General features: G+C 39.1%; 1 protein-coding gene and 1 long non-coding RNA gene across 3 annotated transcripts; one reads left to right on the forward strand and one right to left on the reverse strand.

The window, feature by feature from the left end:
- Positions 1 to 2,161: 2,161 nt before the first annotated feature.
- LOC122137216 lies at positions 2,162 to 8,240 on the reverse strand. Its single transcript, XR_006154702.1, has 3 exons — positions 7,604 to 8,240; positions 2,530 to 2,689; positions 2,162 to 2,295 (listed from the first exon to the last, which is right to left on the reverse strand). It is a non-coding gene; the product is annotated as an uncharacterized LOC122137216 (long non-coding RNA).
- Positions 5,237 to 16,873, forward strand: LOC122137189 (gastrula zinc finger protein XlCGF57.1-like). 2 transcript variants are annotated; one of them, XM_042722939.1, is made up of 3 exons: positions 5,237 to 5,304; positions 11,165 to 11,446; positions 12,821 to 16,873. In XM_042722939.1, exons 2-3 carry the CDS (start codon positions 11,188 to 11,190, stop codon positions 13,831 to 13,833), a joined length of 1,272 nt encoding a protein of 423 aa, XP_042578873.1. In that variant the 5' UTR covers positions 5,237 to 5,304; positions 11,165 to 11,187; the 3' UTR covers positions 13,834 to 16,873. The 2 variants fall into 2 exon arrangements, with proteins under 2 accessions (XP_042578873.1, XP_042578871.1); XM_042722937.1 differs by lacking the exon at positions 5,237 to 5,304 and adding an exon at positions 9,609 to 10,210.
- The last annotated feature ends 3,283 nt before the right edge of the window (positions 16,874 to 20,156 follow it).

The raw sequence follows: 20,156 nt of genomic DNA on the forward strand, positions 1-20,156 counted from the left end.
CCAGCTGTTATACTACTCCCCTCTTAGTATTTCCGACGGACATTATGTAAATGAGCTTGCATGTACTGCGGAGTTAGTGTATGAAAGCAGCTAGTGTTCCGGTTAGGACGGGAATATGCTGTTCATGTAAATACAGTCATTGTTACAAGGATCTTTTATTGTCACGTGGAGGGATACTGGGTGTAAGGCATGCAGATAAATGCATCTAATTGACAGCCTATACTGTGCAGGGGTTGTGTCTTTTTACAGTGCATATTTACCTAAGCTTTAGGAAGTAAGTAGTCTACATGTCGTTTCTTACAAGGTCTTACACCAACCACTAGAGCTACAAGGAGGGAAGGAGAGTGAGTTTATCTTAGCACATTTTGTTTAACAGGTGCTTGTGTGGTAGATGTGAGGCTATGCCATCAGCAGTGGAGAGTGTGTGCTGTAGAGAGGTCGATGCCTATTGGTCCCTTGTCCAGAACCTAGATCCCTCAGAAGACATTACCTGCCTCACACTCCATCCAGGGTTTGAAGCATCCTGAATCTGAATCCTTTTGTGCTGCAGATAGCATACATGAACTTCAGACAGGAGCATGGCCCTCTCCAAGCCAGCAGACCAGAGTATGTTTTGAGAAAAAATTATTTCACACTGCAATTTAAAGAACCAGCTCTTCTACACCAAAATAGTAAATCCTGTTAAGCAGGTTTTTAAACTCAGTGGTTTCCATATACTTACTATAAAAACAACTTTGGTGTTGTGTAGTACAGTAGAATATCAGCCAACAGGACATGCAATATTTATCATTGGAATTGTTTACTATGAAAACATGGTATGATCGTATGTAATTATGTCCCAATCTCCACCACAGGCAGTTCCAATACACAGCATACAGGCAGGTTGTCCGCTGGGCAACGGAATACTAGGCAGGAACATTAGGAAAGCCATACCATCATGTGTTGTATCAGCAATGAGGAGGCAGTTTGCAGAGGAGGGACAAACATACAAAGGTTTCCAGTGGCCCCGCTTGGAAGACGATTAATAAATCAATAGTGAAACAAACTGTACTGGTAAAATGTATCTTTTATTACATGTTAAAACGTGAGTGTCGTGCGAGATGGAGACTGACTGCCTCATCCTTGGAAACCTTCTGGAGGGAAGAGGTGAGGGGGGGCGGTGCAGCAGAGGACAAGACAGCACTGCTTTCTTGTAGGGCCTGTGGTGACTTGCAGTATTCCTCTACCAGAGAGACCATAAGATTTGTTGCGTATCCTTGAGGAGAGAAATGTTTAGAACACGTTTAGTAACGTGGTTGACTCACATAAAAAGATAGATTCACATAAAGATATTGAAAAACTAAGTGAAACTACTAACCGTAAGATGGTTTCTCCTTGATGGGGTGGACTACCCAGCCACCTTTCCGAAACCGCGGGTAGCGAACGGCATAGCGTGCCTCACCCTCACTGGTTCGAGCTACATCTCTGTTGCCATTACTATTGAAATGTAGGGCCACCAAGAGAAGTCTGTAGGAGATAAGTAGATAGAACATTAGGTCTCCAAAGCTAACCCAATGCAGTGAAATGCACTGCAGTCCAAACAGCTTCAGCATCCTGATTGTCTGAGTAGCCATGCAACCTGAGAAGTGGATGGCACCGCCGAGTAAAAGGTTGCAGGCAGGCATGTTTCGATGCACCTTCTCTTGGTTTTGCCAGTAACGCTCATAACCACAAGTTCCGCAGGCCTGAAAGATGAGAGAAGATTCAATACTCAAGCAGCTTTAAGATGAGGCAGTGAAATACCTGTGTAGTTAAGACACAAATAATTAATATACATACTGTACATTCACAGACTATAATTCAGCTCCTCACAGACAGCTGACAAATAAGACATTACCTGCTTGACTTTTATGAAAGTTCCTTCCGGGTGCATTATGTGTCCCTGGGTTTCCCCACAGCATGCAGGGCAAACCGTGAACAAGGACAGCAACTGCCTCTGGCAAACAATGAACTTGTCAACAGCACTGAAAACAAGAAACGGAAAAAACATTAATTCTGACTATGACATTTTTTGATACACAATCAGAAACAGTTTCCATTAATAAAAAGGTTTTTACTTTGGGTCACTGAGAGATTCCAGCTCTTCTGGTTCCTCCTCAGAGGACTCGCTCAACATCTCCTCCCATGACATATCACCAGAATAGTTGATGATATCAGAAAATTACCATTCATCATCACTTTGTTCAGGACTGGCCAGTGGAGTTGATCTTTCGGTTTGAGTCCCCACATCCACCATCTGAGGCTTTACCTGAACAGCTAGATGAAAGAGATTCATCTTAATAATTGTTCACCATTGTACATTCATTGGTAACAACACATGCAATATCTAATGCAACCCAGTACAAAATATCTTTTTCTAACATTATGAAGTTCATAATTTTTAATGTTTACTGTCTGGAAAGTGTAAATTACATGAAAATTTTTGACATGTAATCCTTTTTTGTAATTGTATATGGCATTTATGGTGAATGCTAGATATAAGCTAACTACCTAATGAACGATGTAAACATCTTATGTTGCACTGTGATCCACGATGGACCACTTCTGGCTCAGGGTCCATTGTAGAGATGTCTCCATCTCCATCATCTTCAGGATCTGAAGTGGCAGTTGCACCCGCCCCGTCTTTGCTGGCAGCACTCTCTCCCAAAATCTGAAAACAGACCAAAATCACAACTTTAAACTTTAAAAAATGTAGTCCTTTCATGAAAATCCCCCATTCATGCATTATTTAAAAGACTGCTAATCTTTTCAAAGTAGTCCCGAGCTGCATTCCCTCGCATGTGCCCTGTTGATACCAACTTTAATTAGTCAAAGAAAACCAAGGCAACTTCGATGTAACTAAGAAAACTAATATTGTAAAGCATTACTTGGATGCGTTTTGGAGACGGTGAAGTCTTGTTTACACTTTCACCTGGCTCCGAAGAGAAAGAGTGCGCGCGAGCGACCGGCTCTCTTTCTCTGCTCAGTTAAACATGCGCCCTGTCACAAGCGCAGCAGTTGATCTACATTACTCACCAATCAAATAAGACTTTGGCGGGACAAAAAAAATCACTTTGGCGGGCGCTAAAACAAGTTCAATGCAGGAAAATTCATGTGTGAATTTAACCGAGTAACGTTAGAAGGCTACATGACCATGCACTCGCACAAATGCGACCACATAAAATTTTAACTCGCACATTCTCAGAAAATGGTCGCAGTCTGGAACCCTGTCTTATAAGCTCAATAAAACAAGTGTCAGGAGGCTCATGTGCAGCCTCACGGGGTGTAACAAGAGTAAGCTGATGGCAGCTAGCAGCTAGGCGGGCTTTCGTGCCTTCATCGTGCTAACGTTAACTTCTCAAAGTCATGCCAAGCCTAATCCATTATAACGTCAAGAAAAATACATTTGCAAATTACATGCAGAGCTACATTTCGATGCAACAATTTTTTATAAGGTATTATAAGACTTACTGTGCAAAGCTCTCGTTTTCGACGCGTAGATTCTCTGCTAGTGCTAACGTTAACGTTAGACTCTTCACTCCCGCCAGATTTTGCTGGTGGACTTGCATGCACCGATGGCACAGCTCCATTTGCCAGCCTAACCCACTCTTTTCGTCAAAATCCAATAAGATCTCCTTGGTTGTAGCTGTCCGGTGTGAAGTGTTTTTCACATATCACCGTGTGTCTTGTCAACGAGGAGGCAGCGAAATTGCTTCTCTTTGCCTGGACGAAACGTATCCAAGCACGGAAATCTTTGTGTTTCTTGTTTGGAAATCGGTGGACCCGATGGCCAGACAAGTTGGAGTTGTTGCATCCAAAACAAACACAAAAATTCACCATTGTGGCAACTCAAACCTACTGTAACTATAATAAGGATAACGACAATCTCTCTTTTCTGTTACTACCTCTCGTAAACCCACACTGAGAACCAGGGCGGCAGCGCCTATGTTTGCCTGTCGTTACGTCATACGTTACGTTACGTTTTTTGGAGCGTAGCTTAGAATAGGTACACTTTTTTCTTAATTTCTGTCTGTGGGTGTTGAAAAACATATGTATTCTTATGTATGTCTTTTTAAATTGACATTTTCATACAAGATTCTGTATAAATTAAGTTATACAATTAAATTGAAAGATGGCCTTTAATTAATTTATTTACTTTATATACAGTATTCATAAGTGGTACCAGACAGTTGGATTAAGCAAATAAACCAAATTCATTATGATTTTATTTGGAATAATAAGCAACATTTGATTCGAAAAAGTGATATGGTAAAGTTAACGGAGGAAGGAGGGTTGAATGTTATTGAGTTTGGAGTAATGAACGGAGTTAAGTTAAGATGGTTACAGATGTTTGTTAGAGATGAACAATCTTTATGGTTTAGTATTCCTTTTCATCTTTTCCAAAGAGTTGGAGGAATTTCTTTTCTTTTAAGATGTGATTTTGACCCATCAAAACTGCCTAAGTTATCTTATTTTCATGTGCAGGTGTTAGTATATTGGAAAATGTTGTACAAGCATAATTTTACTCCACATAAGTTGGAATAACAAGTGTATTTTACATAAAGACTGTTTTGACAAAGGAGTTTGGAATGTAATCCATTTATTGGATGAAGATAGTAATATATTAACTTATGATCATTTCAAGATAATGTAATTCGGTTGTTCATATAGACAATTTTCTTTAGTTGTCAAAGCTATTCGTGTAGCTTTGAGGAATTTAATTAAATGTATATTTCAGTATTCTTCTGTAATACCTACATTGGTTGATTTGTTTATTGACAATTACAAGTTTTTGGATGTTAAATGTAATAATAAGGTTTTGAGAGCACTAATTACAAAAGAACATGTTCCTCTTCCTGACATTTACCCATGTAATGAATTTCTTAGAATGAGTTTAACTGTTTACAGTTAAAGAGTTTACAGTTGTACTATTGTTAGATCCTTTTGGGTCAGATTGTATGAGTGATTAAAGACGAAAAAATTTAATTTGCCTGCATTTGACTATTACATTGTTAAATTTGGTATTTATGCAAAACAAGAAGATCGAATTTACGTGCAATAATATGTTGATTGTAGCAAAGTTTTATATACACAAATGTAGATTTGTTAAAGTTTTTCCTTGTTTTACGGCATTTTAAAATTATTTTAGAATTAAATTTAAATCCATAAAACATGTAAAAGGTTTAATAAATCGAGAGGGAAAAGAAAAGACTTTTATTTTGGTGTGGCGGTGTGACGTCATAACGCTGCGCTGCGCTCCTACTTCTGTGATTTGGCTGAAGAAAGGTGAGTGCTTTTAATCAAATGTTTAAACTTTAAAGTGTTTAAATCAATACAACTCATTTACGTTCAGTAAAAAGCGCGCGCGTGCGTGCTGAACGTAAACAACGCTGATTACTTTTGCTGCCTCCAATTCACATACTATCCGTCCTAAGTAGCGTTCAAAAATAGAATTAGTATGTCCCAAATCATAGTACGTTGAAAAGTGTGCCGAAGATTCCCGGATGGTCTGCTACTTGAGATTAAAATTCAAAGTGCACACTCTTAACAGGTAATATTGCCCGGTGTACGGAGATTCGATTAGAACTACAAACACGCATAAAAAGTGCTTAAAAACTACAAACGTGGCGGATATGCGACACCAACGGACAGGCAAAAACGAGTTTTAATGATACATAATAAATCAATGCACAAAAAGTATTTTCGTAGCTTCGTAAAATTATGGTTGAACCACTGATGTCACATGGACTATATTGCCGATGTCCTTGAAACGTTTCTGTGCCTTGATCGTGGTAGTATCTTGCTGTCTGTGAGAGGGTCAGAGAGCTTTCTGAATTGATCAGAAATATCTTAATTTGTGTTGCGATGATGACCGAAGGTTTGGAACAACATGAGGGTGATTAATTAATAACATAACTTTCATTTTGGGGTGTCTTAAAGGTGCAATAGGTGATTGTCTTAAGAAACATTTTCAGGGCTTCCAAGTTAAAGCAAAAGTTTAGAGGGAGATTAGGGGGTGGGGCCACTTAAACGGGAGGAGCCATTCAAATATTTGCAGCACCCTATTGTTCATAACTGACCTGAACAAATGGCACCGATGTTCAGTTGGCTCGTTTGGGGCCAAATTTATTTTTATTTTTGATACTTTTTAAAATAAATATATAAAACAATTAAATTTATTTGGTTGAATTTGTCTGTCTTTAATCAGATTTACCCATTGTTGTATTATAACATCACAAGTACTTTAAATTTCTGAGAACCAAAGCTAAGCATCTGGTTGGAAAGTAGCGTAGAACCAAGAAATGTTCATTCAATCAAAATATTTGTTCCGAGCAATTTGATTGACTTTCCTACTTCTGCGTTCAAGTCCCTGATACAACATGTAAATCATAGAGACGTCTATTTGACGTCTACATCTGGAAGAAGTTTTTTTTGTTGTTGTTGTTGTGTGTTTTTTTTAGAGTGTTTTCTCATCTGCAAAACGTCTATAGAATGTCTCCTATCAGATGTCAAATAGAAGTCTATTAGATGTCTTTAAGATGTTTATGATTTAGAGTGTATGTAAAACTGTCATCTTATAGATGTCTGTCAGAAATTTGTACACAACAGATGCTTTCCAGATCAAGATTTTACAGACATCTTGCAGACGTACGTGTGCTATCTGGGAGTCTTCCTGGGACGTTTGTACTTTCAAGTTGACAAGTCCTAATTACAATGTCTGGTGCATTGAGGTCACTTTGGTCAGAACAAGATGGCAATTTAAATTTACTACATAAAATTAAACGCTTTTTTAAACTCTACATCTACGAAATGATAAAGAATGTGTATTGTGTTTTTGCTTTTGTCTGCTTTTCTTCAGTTTATAAAGGGGATGTAAACTGAATCATATTTTAATGATTATGATTTGACAGATGGTGCGTGATTGTTAATTATGCAATAATATAATATTTTGTATGTTTCACTTGTATAATTTTATTTTACATTACAAAAACAACCATTTTATTCATTTCAACAAATTTTCTGTCAAAACGGATGATACACATCTAGCCTATATCAGTTTTCACTGACACGCCCCCAGCTCAAAAACTCAGGGCTTAAACAAAATAACCTGGCATACTTTACGCATTTTATAGGAAATTAACATCAACAAAATAAATTTCTGAAAGTGCTGTAATTGTTTGTGTGATCACTTTGTTTATAGATGGTTGTGACAGACTCAAATCATCGCTGCTGCATAGTTGCATTTTTCCAGTTGCCAAATATGTTAATGTAGTGCTTAATTCCATTTCTGGCGATATGGCATTGCCTCTAATAATATTGGTCACAAACATGATCCCTGCACGATCTAATAATGTCTTATTAACTCATTTTCATGCATTGCGTGCAAGACATTTCTTCTCCCTCTCCATGTTTAGTCCATTTTCTCCAATATTATAATATTTATCTCCAGTTGTTTGCAGTTTGGTATGAATAAAAAGGTATAAATTTAGCTTTATGCATAAGTAATTTTGTAAGAATTAATATGATTTCTATAATCACTTTTTAATCAGTGTTAATTTATGGTTTGGATAAGTGAAATAGTTACGTTCTCTGTGGTCGAGTGAGCAGTCTGGTGGCAATGACTTCATCCACTGTTTGTGCTGGTAACAATGCAGTGGGGAAAGGAGCAGGAATCCGATTCAGCAGTCTTGAACACGAAGCGCTGGAGGATGATGATCTTCTGGAGCACCAAAGGGTCCTAAAATCTGGAACACGCAGATGTAGCCCGGAGTAGGTGCAGAAGGTCCTTAGCCTGGAACATGCAAGCAAAAGTACCTTGAAGTGAAGGTTTGCTCACCAGAGCTTAACCTTGTTGCAGATGTCTGTGTGTCTTCTGCCTCTCTGGACTAGAGACTCAGAACTTGGTCGATCCGCTTTGTTTCTCTGGTCTAGAGACTCAGAACTGAAGTCTATGAACAGCATTCTGACATATGAGTCCTTTTTGTCTATATCTGTGAGTGCTGAGTGGAGGGCAGTTGCGATGGCATCATCGGTCGAGCGGTTGGACCGATATTCAAACTGGAAGGAGTCCAGGGAGGGGGGACGGGCAGACTTAATGTGGTGCATGACTAGCCATTCAAAATACTTCATGAGAATAGGAGTAAGTGAAACTGGACGGTAGTCATTGAAGCAAAATGGAGATGGCTTCGATGGGACTGGAATGATGGTGGTAGCTTTGAAGCTTTTGGGAACAACAGCCTGACTAAGCGAGATGTTGAAAATGTCTGTGAAGACATCAGTAAGTTCTGCTGCACAGTCTCTCAGTACACGCCCAGGAATGTTGTCAGGACCCGGAGCTTTGCGTGCATTGATCCTGCTGAAGGATCTCCTCACGCTGTCTGGGGTCAGCGTCATCACCTGGTCACCGGGAGGAGATGGAATCTTCTATGCAGTGGAGCTGTTTTGTGCCTCAAAGCGAGCGAAGAAGGCGTTCAGCTCGTTCAGCAGGGAGATGGTGCTGTCACAGGTTCGCAGTGGGGGCTTGTAGTCCGTAATGGTCTGTATCCCCTGCCACAGGCTCCGAGTGTCTCTGCTGTCACTGAAATGATGGGCTATCCTCCTGGTGTACTGTCTCTTAGCCTCTCTGATGCCGCGGGACAGGTTGGCCCTAGCTGTCCTCAGGCCCACCTCATCTCCAGCTCTGAATGCAGCGTTCCGCGTCTTCAGGAGTCTGTAGACCTCCCCTGTCATCCACGGCTTTTGGTTGGCCCGGACAGTGATGGTCTTTGTGACTGTTACATCATCAAAACACTTGGTAGTCCGTAATGGTGACGGTGATGGTGTAGGCCTCTGGAGCAGACCGAGGTCCCGCAGCTCTTCCACGTGCGCGGAGTTTAACTCTAAAAATGTTGTCTGCCGACATCATCAATACACTTGGTGATGTAGGCAGTCACAGTCTCTGAGTACTCTTGGAGGTCTGTGGTGTTATTGTATGTGGCAGCTTGCTTAAACGTATTCCAGTCAGTGGTGTCAAAACAGTCTTGAAGAGCCTCTGACGACCCTTCCGTCCACACTTGTATTTGTTTGTGAACTGGTTTGGCCACTTTAACGAGCAGTCTGTATGCAGGCATTAGCATGACAGTGATGTGGTCTGAGGCACCAAGGTGGGGGAGGGTCTTGTAAGCTCCTCTCTGAGTAGGTAAACAAAGTCTAAAATGTTATTACCTCGTGTTGGAAAGTAAATGTGTTGGTGTATTTTTGGGAACACACTCTTTAAGTCTGCATGGCTGAAATCCCCAGCTATGATGAGTTCGGAGGAATGTATACAGCAATGAGCAGTATGGCTGTTTATTCCCTCAGTAGATAGAACGGCCAGGACTTAATAATCATAAACTCCACCAGGGGTGAGCAGTGTTTGCAGACCACAACACCATTGCGGCACCATGCGTCATTGATGTAAACACAAAGCCCGCCGCCGCGGGTTTTACCTCCCGCGACGAGAGCTCTGTCCGCTTGATAGCATGTCAGCTGATCGAGCTGAATAGCGCCATCTGGAACGCTGTTGCTAAGCCATGTTTCCGTGAACACAAAAACACAACAGTCTCTTACAGTTCTCTGAGTTGAGCGTAGTAATCGGATGTAGTCCAGTTTATTGTCCAAAGAGCGTTCGTTAGCCAGTACGATGGTGGGGATAGATGGCTTGTGTGGGTTAGCTAGGTTACCCAGATACCTCCGCGCTTATCCCTCTTCCGCTTCCTCTCACGCCGCTTGTGGCGCCTCCGCTGTGGTCGAGATGCAGTAATGGGGGTCGGTGATGGTGTAGGCCTCTGGAGCAGACCGAGGTCCCGCAGCTCTTCCACGTGCGCGGAGTTTAACTCTAAAAATGTTGTCTGCCGACATCCAGCAGAAACTCACGACTGTATGTGTGCTTTAAGACAGGTAGACGTGATGAAGACGTACAAAAACACTGTGACTCACAAGAAAAAAAAACACGAAAACACCGTTCTGATGGGAGAGAGAGAGAAGTCGCTGTGTGTGGACACGACGCCATCTTGGAAGAAGGGAGGTATCGGTCGCCGTCTCCCCTGTAGTGGGCCACAGGCTCCAAACGGTAGTGTCTGTTGCCGCCTTCCCTGATACAGGCCAGAGACTCAGAACTACAAACCAAACTACAACAAGAATACATTTGGCAAGGTTACGAACACATTAAAGAGTTAGTTAAGCCAAAAATGAAAATTAGCCCATTATTTACTCACCCTCAAGGCATCCTAGATGTATATGACTTTCTTCTTTCAGATGAATCCATTTGGAGTTGAATTAAAAATGGTCTTTTATCTTCCAAGCTGTTAAATGGCCGTCAACGGTGTTGCAGTGCATCAGTCCAAAAAAATTTAAATAAAGCGCATCCATCCATAATAAAAAGTGCCTCACACGTCTGCGGAGGGTGAACAAAGGTTTCCTGTAGTGAATAGAGGCATTTTTGTAAGAAAATTAACCATATTTAAAATGTAATAATCACTTTAATCTAGCTTGCGCTCACTGTTACACACGGAAGCAGTTCCGGGCGAATGACGTATGAGGTCAGCTTTGCGCATGCGCCACTCAGAAGTGACAAATGCGGAAGCACAGGGGAGAGATCAAAACAAAACAACAGTCATGAATTAGAAGTACACAACAAGGATTTGTAAAGAAGAATGTCAGATGATTATGATATAAGCCAAGAGGAGACTGGTTTTCCTTTGCTTAAGTAAGGAAACTTTGCTCCCTTTGATCCTGTTTACAAACGTTGGTTTTCATGAGACTCACCGGCGCATGCGCAACGCCGACATCTTACGCCATTCTCCTGGAGCTGTGTACAACTGTTGACGCAAGCTAGATTAAATTGATTGTTTTGAATATGGATATTTTTCTTACAAAAACGCATCAATTCGCTACAGGACATGTTTGTTCACCCCATGGAGCCGTGTGAGGCACTTTTTTTATTATGGATGGATGCGCTTTATTTCACTTCTTTTGGACTGATAAACTGCAACACCTCCTGACTGCCATTACATATCACAAATGATCTGTAGTTAATAGGGAATTGAGAGCACTTCACACTTGCTTATATAAAACAGAAGATCTGTTTTATTGATAACTTGAGGAATCTGTGATGCATCTCTTACAGATCCATGTGACACTATTATAAAGATGGCATTAATTAAAGTGGAGAGTAAATACATGAAGATTGAAGAAACATTCAGAGACAAACATGAAGATACTGAGGAACAAACAAAGATGGAGTTTATTAAAGAGGAGAGTGAAGACATGAAGATTCAAGAAACATTCATAATCAAACATGAAGATACTGAGGAACAAACAAAGATGTTGTTTATTAAAGAGGAGCGTAAAGACATGAAGATTGAAGAAACATTCAGAGTCAAACATGAAGATACTGAGGAACAAACAGGTTGGTTTTCATTCTCAAAGCTGAAGTCACTAATTTGATGCTGATTAAAATGCCCAACTCTACAGAAAGGAATGATATTTTAGAAGAATTTCATGAGTTTTGTTATTTAAAATGTTGTATTTGACATGGAGCGGATCGCATTGTGTTAGGGTTGCCACCTTGCCAAGACTTATCTTATAAGGACTTTGGTTGAGATCCCATGAACCATTACCATTAAACATGCAACTAAGATTGCACAATAAACTTTGCTCTTTTTTTTTAACATCATCACTTTGAATAATGGGAAGAAATTTTAAGATCATATTTAGGGCTGTGCAATTAATCTAAAAAACGGTTTTGATTTTGGCCTCCAACGATTATGAAAATACAATAATCGAGATAAAATGATTATTGCACCCCATTCCGCCCCCTTTTGCAGCGGTGTGCTTTCGTTCCTCCATAAAAGCCCAATTTCCCGTGCAAATCAGTAAAATCATGTAACATGACATTTGCAAAATGGGACCAGCTTGATTTATCAAAATATATTTATTCATGTTTTTAAAAGCGTGAAAGAGAACTTGTCCTGCTCCTCAGGAAGAGATAAGCGCTGAGAGACAGAACAGAACGCGGACATGTAAAGTCATCTTTTAGCTCAAGGTGCGCACCTAAACAGTCAAATACATGCAAAAATTTGTAAAAATGCTGCGATTGGTAATTATTCATGTATTCCTTCGTTGGTCATGTAATAAATGAACGTAAAGAGTTGAGAATGAAAATATGCATGTAACCATAATTTGGATCCCTGCGGCTCTTAAAATGACAGTGGGCTATTTCCTGCTGCAACTCTGTGTGCTTATTATTGAAACAACAAAAGACAAATTCAAAATCAAACACTGCTCTTGAATGAAGGGTTTTTGTAGCTTCAAGAAACAAAAGTTTAATTCTTAAACATTAAAGTACAGTTTGTTTCACTTGTATCTTTTTATTCTATTGTATTTGTCCTTTGCTTTTTTTATTCCTGACAGTTTAATTATTTTCAGTAATTTTGAGGACTTTTTGTTTGTTTGAAATTCCGCTGGTCTCTACAATGTAGATGGCATGGCAACCTTATTTACAGAAAATACATATTTGATATGTATCACTTTCTTCATATAAATCACTCATATAAAGTTTTGGTCATATGGCCCCCTCATGATAGTGTTAAATAATCGTTATCACAATATTGACCAAAATAATCGTGATTATGATTTTTGCCATAATCGAGCAGCCCTAATCACATTTAACACCTCCTTTAATAGCTTAGTGTGTATAAAATCTATGTGTTGTTGGTTTTGATGTTTGTTCTTTGTGCCATTAAAAAATAGTTTTAATCTGTATTTGTCTTTTTTGCATTAGACCTGATGACACTGAAAGAGGAGAGTCAAGAACTCAGTGTTCAACATGAGAAATATGATTTCATGACTGGAGAAAAATCAATTATTTGCTTGCATACTGAAAAGATTCAAAAGACAGCAAATAGAAGTTATTTCACCTGCCAACAGTGCGGGAAAGGTTTCACCAGAAAAGGAAATCTTGAAGTTCACATGAGAGTTCACACTGGAGAGAAACCTTTCACCTGCCAACAGTGTGGAAAGAGTTTCATTAAAAAAACAAACCTTAAAACCCACATGAGAATTCACAGTGGAGAGAAGCCTTACACATGCCCTCAATGTGGAAAAAGTTTTAAACATAAACACCACCTCGATGACCACAAGAGAATTCATACTGGAGAGAAACCTTTCACCTGCCAACAGTGTGGAAAGAGTTTCGCTCACAAAGGAAACCTTGGAGATCACATGAGTGTTCACACTGGAGAGAAACCTTTCACCTGCAAACTGTGTGGAAAGAACTTCATTCGAAAATCAAACCTTAAATACCACATGAGAATTCACAGTGGAGAGAAGCCTTTCATATGTTCTCAATGTGGAAAAAGTTTTAAACATAAACACCACCTCGATGACCACAAGAGAATTCATACTGGAGAGAAACCTTTCACCTGCCAACAATGTGGGCAGAGTTTCGCTCACAAAGGAAACCTTGGAGACCACATGAAAGTTCATTCTGGAGAGAAGCCTTTCACCTGCAAACTGTGTGGAAAGAACTTCATTCGAAAATCAAACCTTAAATACCACATGAGAATTCACAGTGGAGAGAAACCTTACACATGTTCTCAATGTGGAAAAAGTTTTACACACAAACAACACCTCAATGCCCACATGAGGATTCATACTGGAGAGAAACCTTTCACCTGCCAACATTGTGGAAAGAGCTTCACTAAAAAAGGAAACCTTAAAAAACACATGAAGATTCACACTGGAGAGAAGCCGTTTACATGTGATCAGAGTTTTGAATGTAAAGTAGCACTTTAACGTGTTCAGTCACACCGGTGTGATTATTGTTCAGTGTCAGTGTTTTAGCAGTACGGAACTGCTAAATTCAGATATGCTTTCGTGTTTGGCTGGTTTTGAGCCAGAGGTGGACGTCGTGCCCAGCGTTTGTTATATCCCTTATGAAAATGCCACAAAAGACTGCTTTGTAAGTAATCTTCCTGACTTATCTCAATTCCTCAGCATATCAAATAGCTCAGAAAAATGTTTTCTAACATTTTAGCTACGGATGCGCCTCTAAGCTTAAGAAAGATTAAGAAAAATAGTCTGACACAGTGGTATAATGAGCACACTTACGCTCATTGCACTCGACTGGATGAAATCAAAACTAGAGGTATTCCATATTGCATGGCAGGAAGGTACCTTCTCCTACAGAAAAGCATTAAAAACCGCTAGATCTGAATATTTTCTTCTCTTTTAGAAGAAAACAAACCCAGATATTTATTCAATATAGTGGCTAAGTTAATGAAAAATAAAGCATCAACATGTATTGATATTTCATAGGAGCCTAACAGTAATGATTTTATGAACTACTATACTTCCAAAATCAAACTATTAGGGATAAAATTATAACCATGCAGCCGTCAGCTACAGTATCGCATCAGACAGTACACTATAGATCTCCTGAGGAACTAGGGTTGTCAATTTTCGATCATTTCAACGTCATTTAAATTAATAATCAATTAGTCGATTAATTGTTAACCTTGTTGCAATGCTGCAAAATGCGTCTATTGCAGCGGCACGCAGTCACCTGTATGACTGGATATGCAAAAGCCATTTAAAAAAAAAAAAAAAAAAAAGATTTCTTACCCGAATTGAAAGGGTTTTAGTCTGAATAAAATGCTAGTAGCAGGATTATAAAATTAATAGACGTGATTATGATCATTTGATAAAATTAAGAGAGTGCGCCGTACGTCAGAGATCATTTTACTTTGTTGACTGTTTCCTATCCCGTCACGGAGACTGCTTAACGTGCCTCTTTAAATGGTTTCGTGGTCCTCGTTGTTGTATTTTTAAACACAATTGCGATTGTTTTCAACTGACATTATGGCATTTAAAATAAAATGATTAGAAATGTAATTGTGGCGCATGTGGCTGCGCTGCACAATCAGTGAACTGCTTCCATCGGCGCTGCTGCAGCAAAACACACTGTTGTTAACATTTAAACATTTTTATGTGATTATTATGACCAGTACTCAATTGGATCCTGCTGGATCCTGTTGCAGAAAATACCAGATTTTTAATTTTTGCATTCCGGCCTATTGGTTTTTAAAAATCCGGCATTTAAAGATGCATTAGATTGTGACAGTGCATGCGTGCAGACGAGGATGGAGCGAGGGTTTTGTTGGATTTATTTGGAGGTTATTGCTCACGTCTCATTCAGTACAAATCCAAATGTTTCCATATTCGCAATGTATTTTAATGTTAAACTATTATTTATAATGTAAACTAGGCTTGTACTTTAAACACATTCACATATATACGGAAAAGATCCTCTTCACATGAGCAAAAACGTCTTTGGCATAACAGCAGAGTGGACCGGTATACTACAGTCTATTTAAACTGACCAGTGTAACCTTTTATATGTTTGGTTGACTGTATTTTATTTTGATAATGAACAGACTGCAATCCAAGTTTGAATTGCTAGAATATGTGGGGTGTTGAGGTGCCCGTGTTTTCGAACACCTGTGACATAAAAAAAAAAAAATAATTTTGGCGTAAAGGCCCCGATATACTTCAAACGAAACTGAAGAACGAACTGATATGTTGTCATTTAGAAAAAAATCAGGCCGAAACAAAGTTTGTTTTGGCAGTTCGAAACAGCTGACCAAAGCGAACTTTCTGAGGGAGGCGGCTGTTAGTGAGCCGACACTGCCGCATCTGAGCCGGAATCGTCCCCACACAAGTGTATATCATGCTGGACGTGGCCCGGGTTAATTTTTAATATCTACTTTATTGTTCACTAATAGTTCATTTAAAATTGATACGCAGCCAAAATGTTTACTTTCATTGTAATTATAAATATATAAACATCTGATTGTGATGAATGCATTTTTGAAGTAAAGAACTCACTTGATTAAGTTGGCATGAGAAAAACTTATTTACACAACAATTTATTTGCAAAACTATGCAATTACAGCAAAAAAAAAGTTATACAGAAAGTATTTATATATAGAACAACATTTAGCGAAATTACCCTTGCATTTATTTATACTTAGAAACTAAAATTTAACACGTATAAACAAACACTCAGGTGACACTTTACAATAAGATTTCATTTGTTAACATTAGCTACCTACTCAACATGAACTAACATGCCAAATACTTGATATTAACCTTAGTTAAATGTAGTTAATATATTAACCTAGTTAATTTCAACATTTACTAATACATTTTTAAGATCAAAAGTTGTGCCTGTTGACATTATTTAATGGATCAGAGCGAACATGAACTAACAAAGAACAGTTGTTGTTTTTTAACAGTATCAAAGATTAATGCATATTGTAACAAATGTATTGCTCATTGTTATTTAATGTTGATTTCAACATTTAAAGAAGTGTGAAGTCTCCACACTGAAAATTACTGCTCCAGAAGAATTTATTCAAGCAATGTTTCGACCCTCAGGTCTTCATCAGGCACAATATCAATGAAAAATGTCAACTTTAAATAGACACAGGTGATCACCTTAATTAGGCACACCCAAGAAATCATGTGATAAATACAAGTTTTTTTTGTATTTTTAATTTCAACATTTACTAATATTAACTAATGATACCTTAATTGTAAAGAGACACCAAAACTTGAACAACACATTAGTAAATGGCAAAGTTTTAAAATTAAAAACATTTTGTACTTTTATTTATCTAATCATTCACAACAGGGTTCCTTAATTAGTTTTCGCTGGGGGCCGAATTCTTCCAATGACACCAAGCCAAGGGCCACTGACCTAGGCTATATACAGGTGCATCTCAATAAATTAGAATGTTGTGGAAAAGTTAATTTATTTCAGTAATTCAACTCAAATTGTGAAACTTGTGTATTAAATAAATTCAATGCACACAGACTGAAGTAGTTTAAGTCTTTAACCCTTATGCGTTGTTGGGGACGTTTTCGTCCACTAGGGGGTAAAGTTGAGTCTTATTTTGGCCACAACTTTCCCTGTGTTTCAGCTAATGGAATGATTTTTGGTGACAAATCTTATTTCTACACATATTTTGGGAAAATGCTTTGAAAATTTTCAAAAACTCAAAAATACACTGTGGGCAAATTCACTACCCTTTCGTTATGTTCGTGGATGAAAACATCTACTAAATTAAACTGCTGTAAAAATGTATCAGATAATTTTTTTTTTCTAATTTTTTTTTTTTGCCTAAATCTATTAATCAACCTCAGTCCTGATCAAAACTACCAAATGTTTTAAAAAAATCCAAGATTTTAACTCTTTAATTACCAAGTTCATAAATGATGTCACTGATTTGGGGAAAAAAAACACACAAAATGACATATTTTCAATATAAAAAGTGATTGTGGACTGGATATTTTTTTTACCTTTTATCACAGTCTTGGGCATGTCAAAGATTAGTGACAACATTGGCTTTGATGCATTGTTAGTTTTTGTGCAGCATTAGATTTTAATTTTTTCTCCCTCGTTTATGGTTTGTGGCTGTTTTTGCCCCATTGACTTCCATTATAATGACATTTTTTGATTGCAAAGGCATGACACCATAAAATGGTGCATTCATGCATTCTTGATTGTTTGTGGTTTTCCCTTTTGGGAAGAGGTAAAATTTGTTATTTTTACAGTTGATCACTAGGTGGGACCATTAAACCTTTAAATAGGCCTGTGCAAAAAAAGGCTTAGTTTCTGGCTTGTATATGGAGTTATATGGAGTATAACAACAAATTATAGTGTGTGTGAGAGCGAGAGAGAGAAAGAAAGAGAGTGTGTGAGAGAGACCTTTGTGCACTTACCTTGATGTTTCTGAAAAAATCCAAATATGCACCTCGGCTCTCAGAACTACGTGCCTGAGGTTGATTAATAGATATATGCAAAAAAAATTGAAAAAAAATATTTATCTGATACATTTTTACAGCAGTTTAATTGAGTTTATGTTTTCATCCCGAACATAACGAAAGGGTAGTGAATTTGAACAATGCACAAGGGTTAAGCGTGGCAGCTGTGGCCTAATGGTTAAAGAGTTGGACTTGTAACCCGAAGGTCGCAGGTTCGAGTCTCGGTGCTGGCAGGAGTTGTAGGTGGGTAGGGAGTGAATGAACAGCGCTCTCTTCCACCCTCAATACCCACTGCTGAAGTGCCCTTGAGCCAAGGCACTGAACCCCCAGTTGCTCCCCGGGCACTGGATATAGCTGCCCACTGCTCCAGGTGTGTGTTCACTTCTCACTGCTGTGTGTTTGCACTTGGATGGGTTAAATGCTGAGCACCAATTCTGAGTATGGGTTACCATACTTGGCAAATGTCACGACTTTCACTTTTTTTCACTTTTCTTTGGTTCTTCTAATTGTGATGATTTTGACTCACATTTAACCAAAACCCACCAATTCACTATCTCAACAAATTAGAATTAGCTCAGAGAGGGCTCCTGTTCCTGAGTTTAGACCAGAGAGGGCTCCTGTTCCCAAGTTAAGCCCGCGGAGCTTGGAGGCTCACAAATGCATGCACGCCCACCTGGAACCGCCTGCTCCAAGTCCCTCCTGTCTCTGTCTGGTCCGCCCTGACTCCTCCCTCCTTCGTCACCTCCCTGAACTTTGTCTGCCGCCCCCCTCCCGGGTGTCCGTCCTCCTCCTGAGCTTCCTCCCAAGTTCCTAACCATTCTTCCTTCTGTTGTTTCTTCAGCGTGAGGACGCACCTTCCGGGAGGGGGGCAATATATCAGTAATATGGACTTTCTGTTTTGCTCCCCATGTGCTCCTATTGACCTAGTTTTTCCTCGTGTGTGACATGCCTATATTTGGTTACCTTTTTGTTCCTGTTCTGATTGTTTCATTGATTTCAGGTGTCTCATCTTCTCCTCATTTAGTTGGATATTTAAAAGTTTCCTGTTCTATTGTCCCTCGGCTGATGTTATTCGTCTATTGGTGCTCTGTGTGTCTCGTGCATGCCCAGTTTTCCCTGTAAATTGAATTATTAAATAATCTCATGTTGTTTTTACTCCATCTCCTCGCTCCTCACAGTAGCAGTCATGACAATTTACTTTTTTCTTTAGAAAGAACATTATTATTATTGTTGTTGTTGTTGTTATTATTATGAATATTAATAAAGTTTTATTAAATAGTATAAATATATAATTAAATGCTTGACACTTTCAAACATTCTGGATGTAAATAATTTTTTTAGGTGTTTATATTGCATTTATGTTTTTGTATGTATATACACTCACCTAAAGGATTATTAGGAACACCATACTAATACTGTGTTTGACCCCCTTTCGCCTTCAGAACTGCCTTAATTCTACGTGGCATTGATTCAACAAGGTGCTGAAAGCATTCTTTAGAAATGTTGGCCCATATTGATAGGATAGCATCTTGCAGTTGATGGAGATTTGTGGGATGCACATCCAGGGCACGAAGCTCCCTTTCCACCACACCCCAAAGATGCTCTATTGGGTTGAGATCTGGTGACTGTGAGGGCCATTTTAGTACAGTGAACTCATTGTCATGTTCAAGAAACCAAATTTAAAATGATTCCCGCTTTGTGACATGGTGCATTATCCTTGTGGAAGTAGCCATCAGAGGATGGGTACATGGTGGTCATAAAGGGATGGACATGGTCAGAAACAATGCTCAGGTAGGCCGTGGCATTTAAACACCACCACCACCAGCCTGCACAGTGGTAACAAGGCATGATGGATCCATGTTCTCATTCTGTTTACGCCAAATTCTGACTCTACCATCTGAATGTCTCAACAGAAATCGAGACTCATCAGACCAGGCAACATTTTTCCAGTCTTCAACTGTCCAATTTTGGAGAGCTCGTGCAAATTGTAGCCTCTTTTTCCTATTTGTAGTGGAGATGAGTGGTACCCGGTTGGGGTCTTCTACTGTTGTAGCCCATCCGCCTCAAGGTTGTGCGTGTTGTGGCTTCACAAATGCTTTGCTGCATACCTCGGTTGTAACGAGTGGTTATTTCAGTCAAAGTTGCTCTTCTATCAGATTGAATCGGTCGGCCCATTCTCCACTGACCTCTAGCATCAACAAGGCATTTTCGCCCACAGGACTGCCGCATACTGGATGTTTTTCCCTTTTCACACCATTCTTTGTAAACCCTAGAAATGGTTGTGCATGAAA

Source organism: Cyprinus carpio, chromosome B4 (genome assembly GCF_018340385.1).
Source record: "Cyprinus carpio isolate SPL01 chromosome B4, ASM1834038v1, whole genome shotgun sequence".
NCBI lineage: Eukaryota > Metazoa > Chordata > Actinopteri > Cypriniformes > Cyprinidae > Cyprinus > Cyprinus carpio.

Excerpts from the sequence above, each read along its gene's own strand:
- LOC122137189 (XM_042722939.1), top strand. The coding sequence starts at position 11,188 with ATGGCATTAATTAAAGTGGAGAGTAAATACATGAAGATTGAAGAAACA. Across the intron at positions 11,447-12,820 it reads AGATACTGAGGAACAAACAG|ACCTGATGACACTGAAAGAG; the intron begins GTTGGTTTTCAT and ends TTTTTGCATTAG.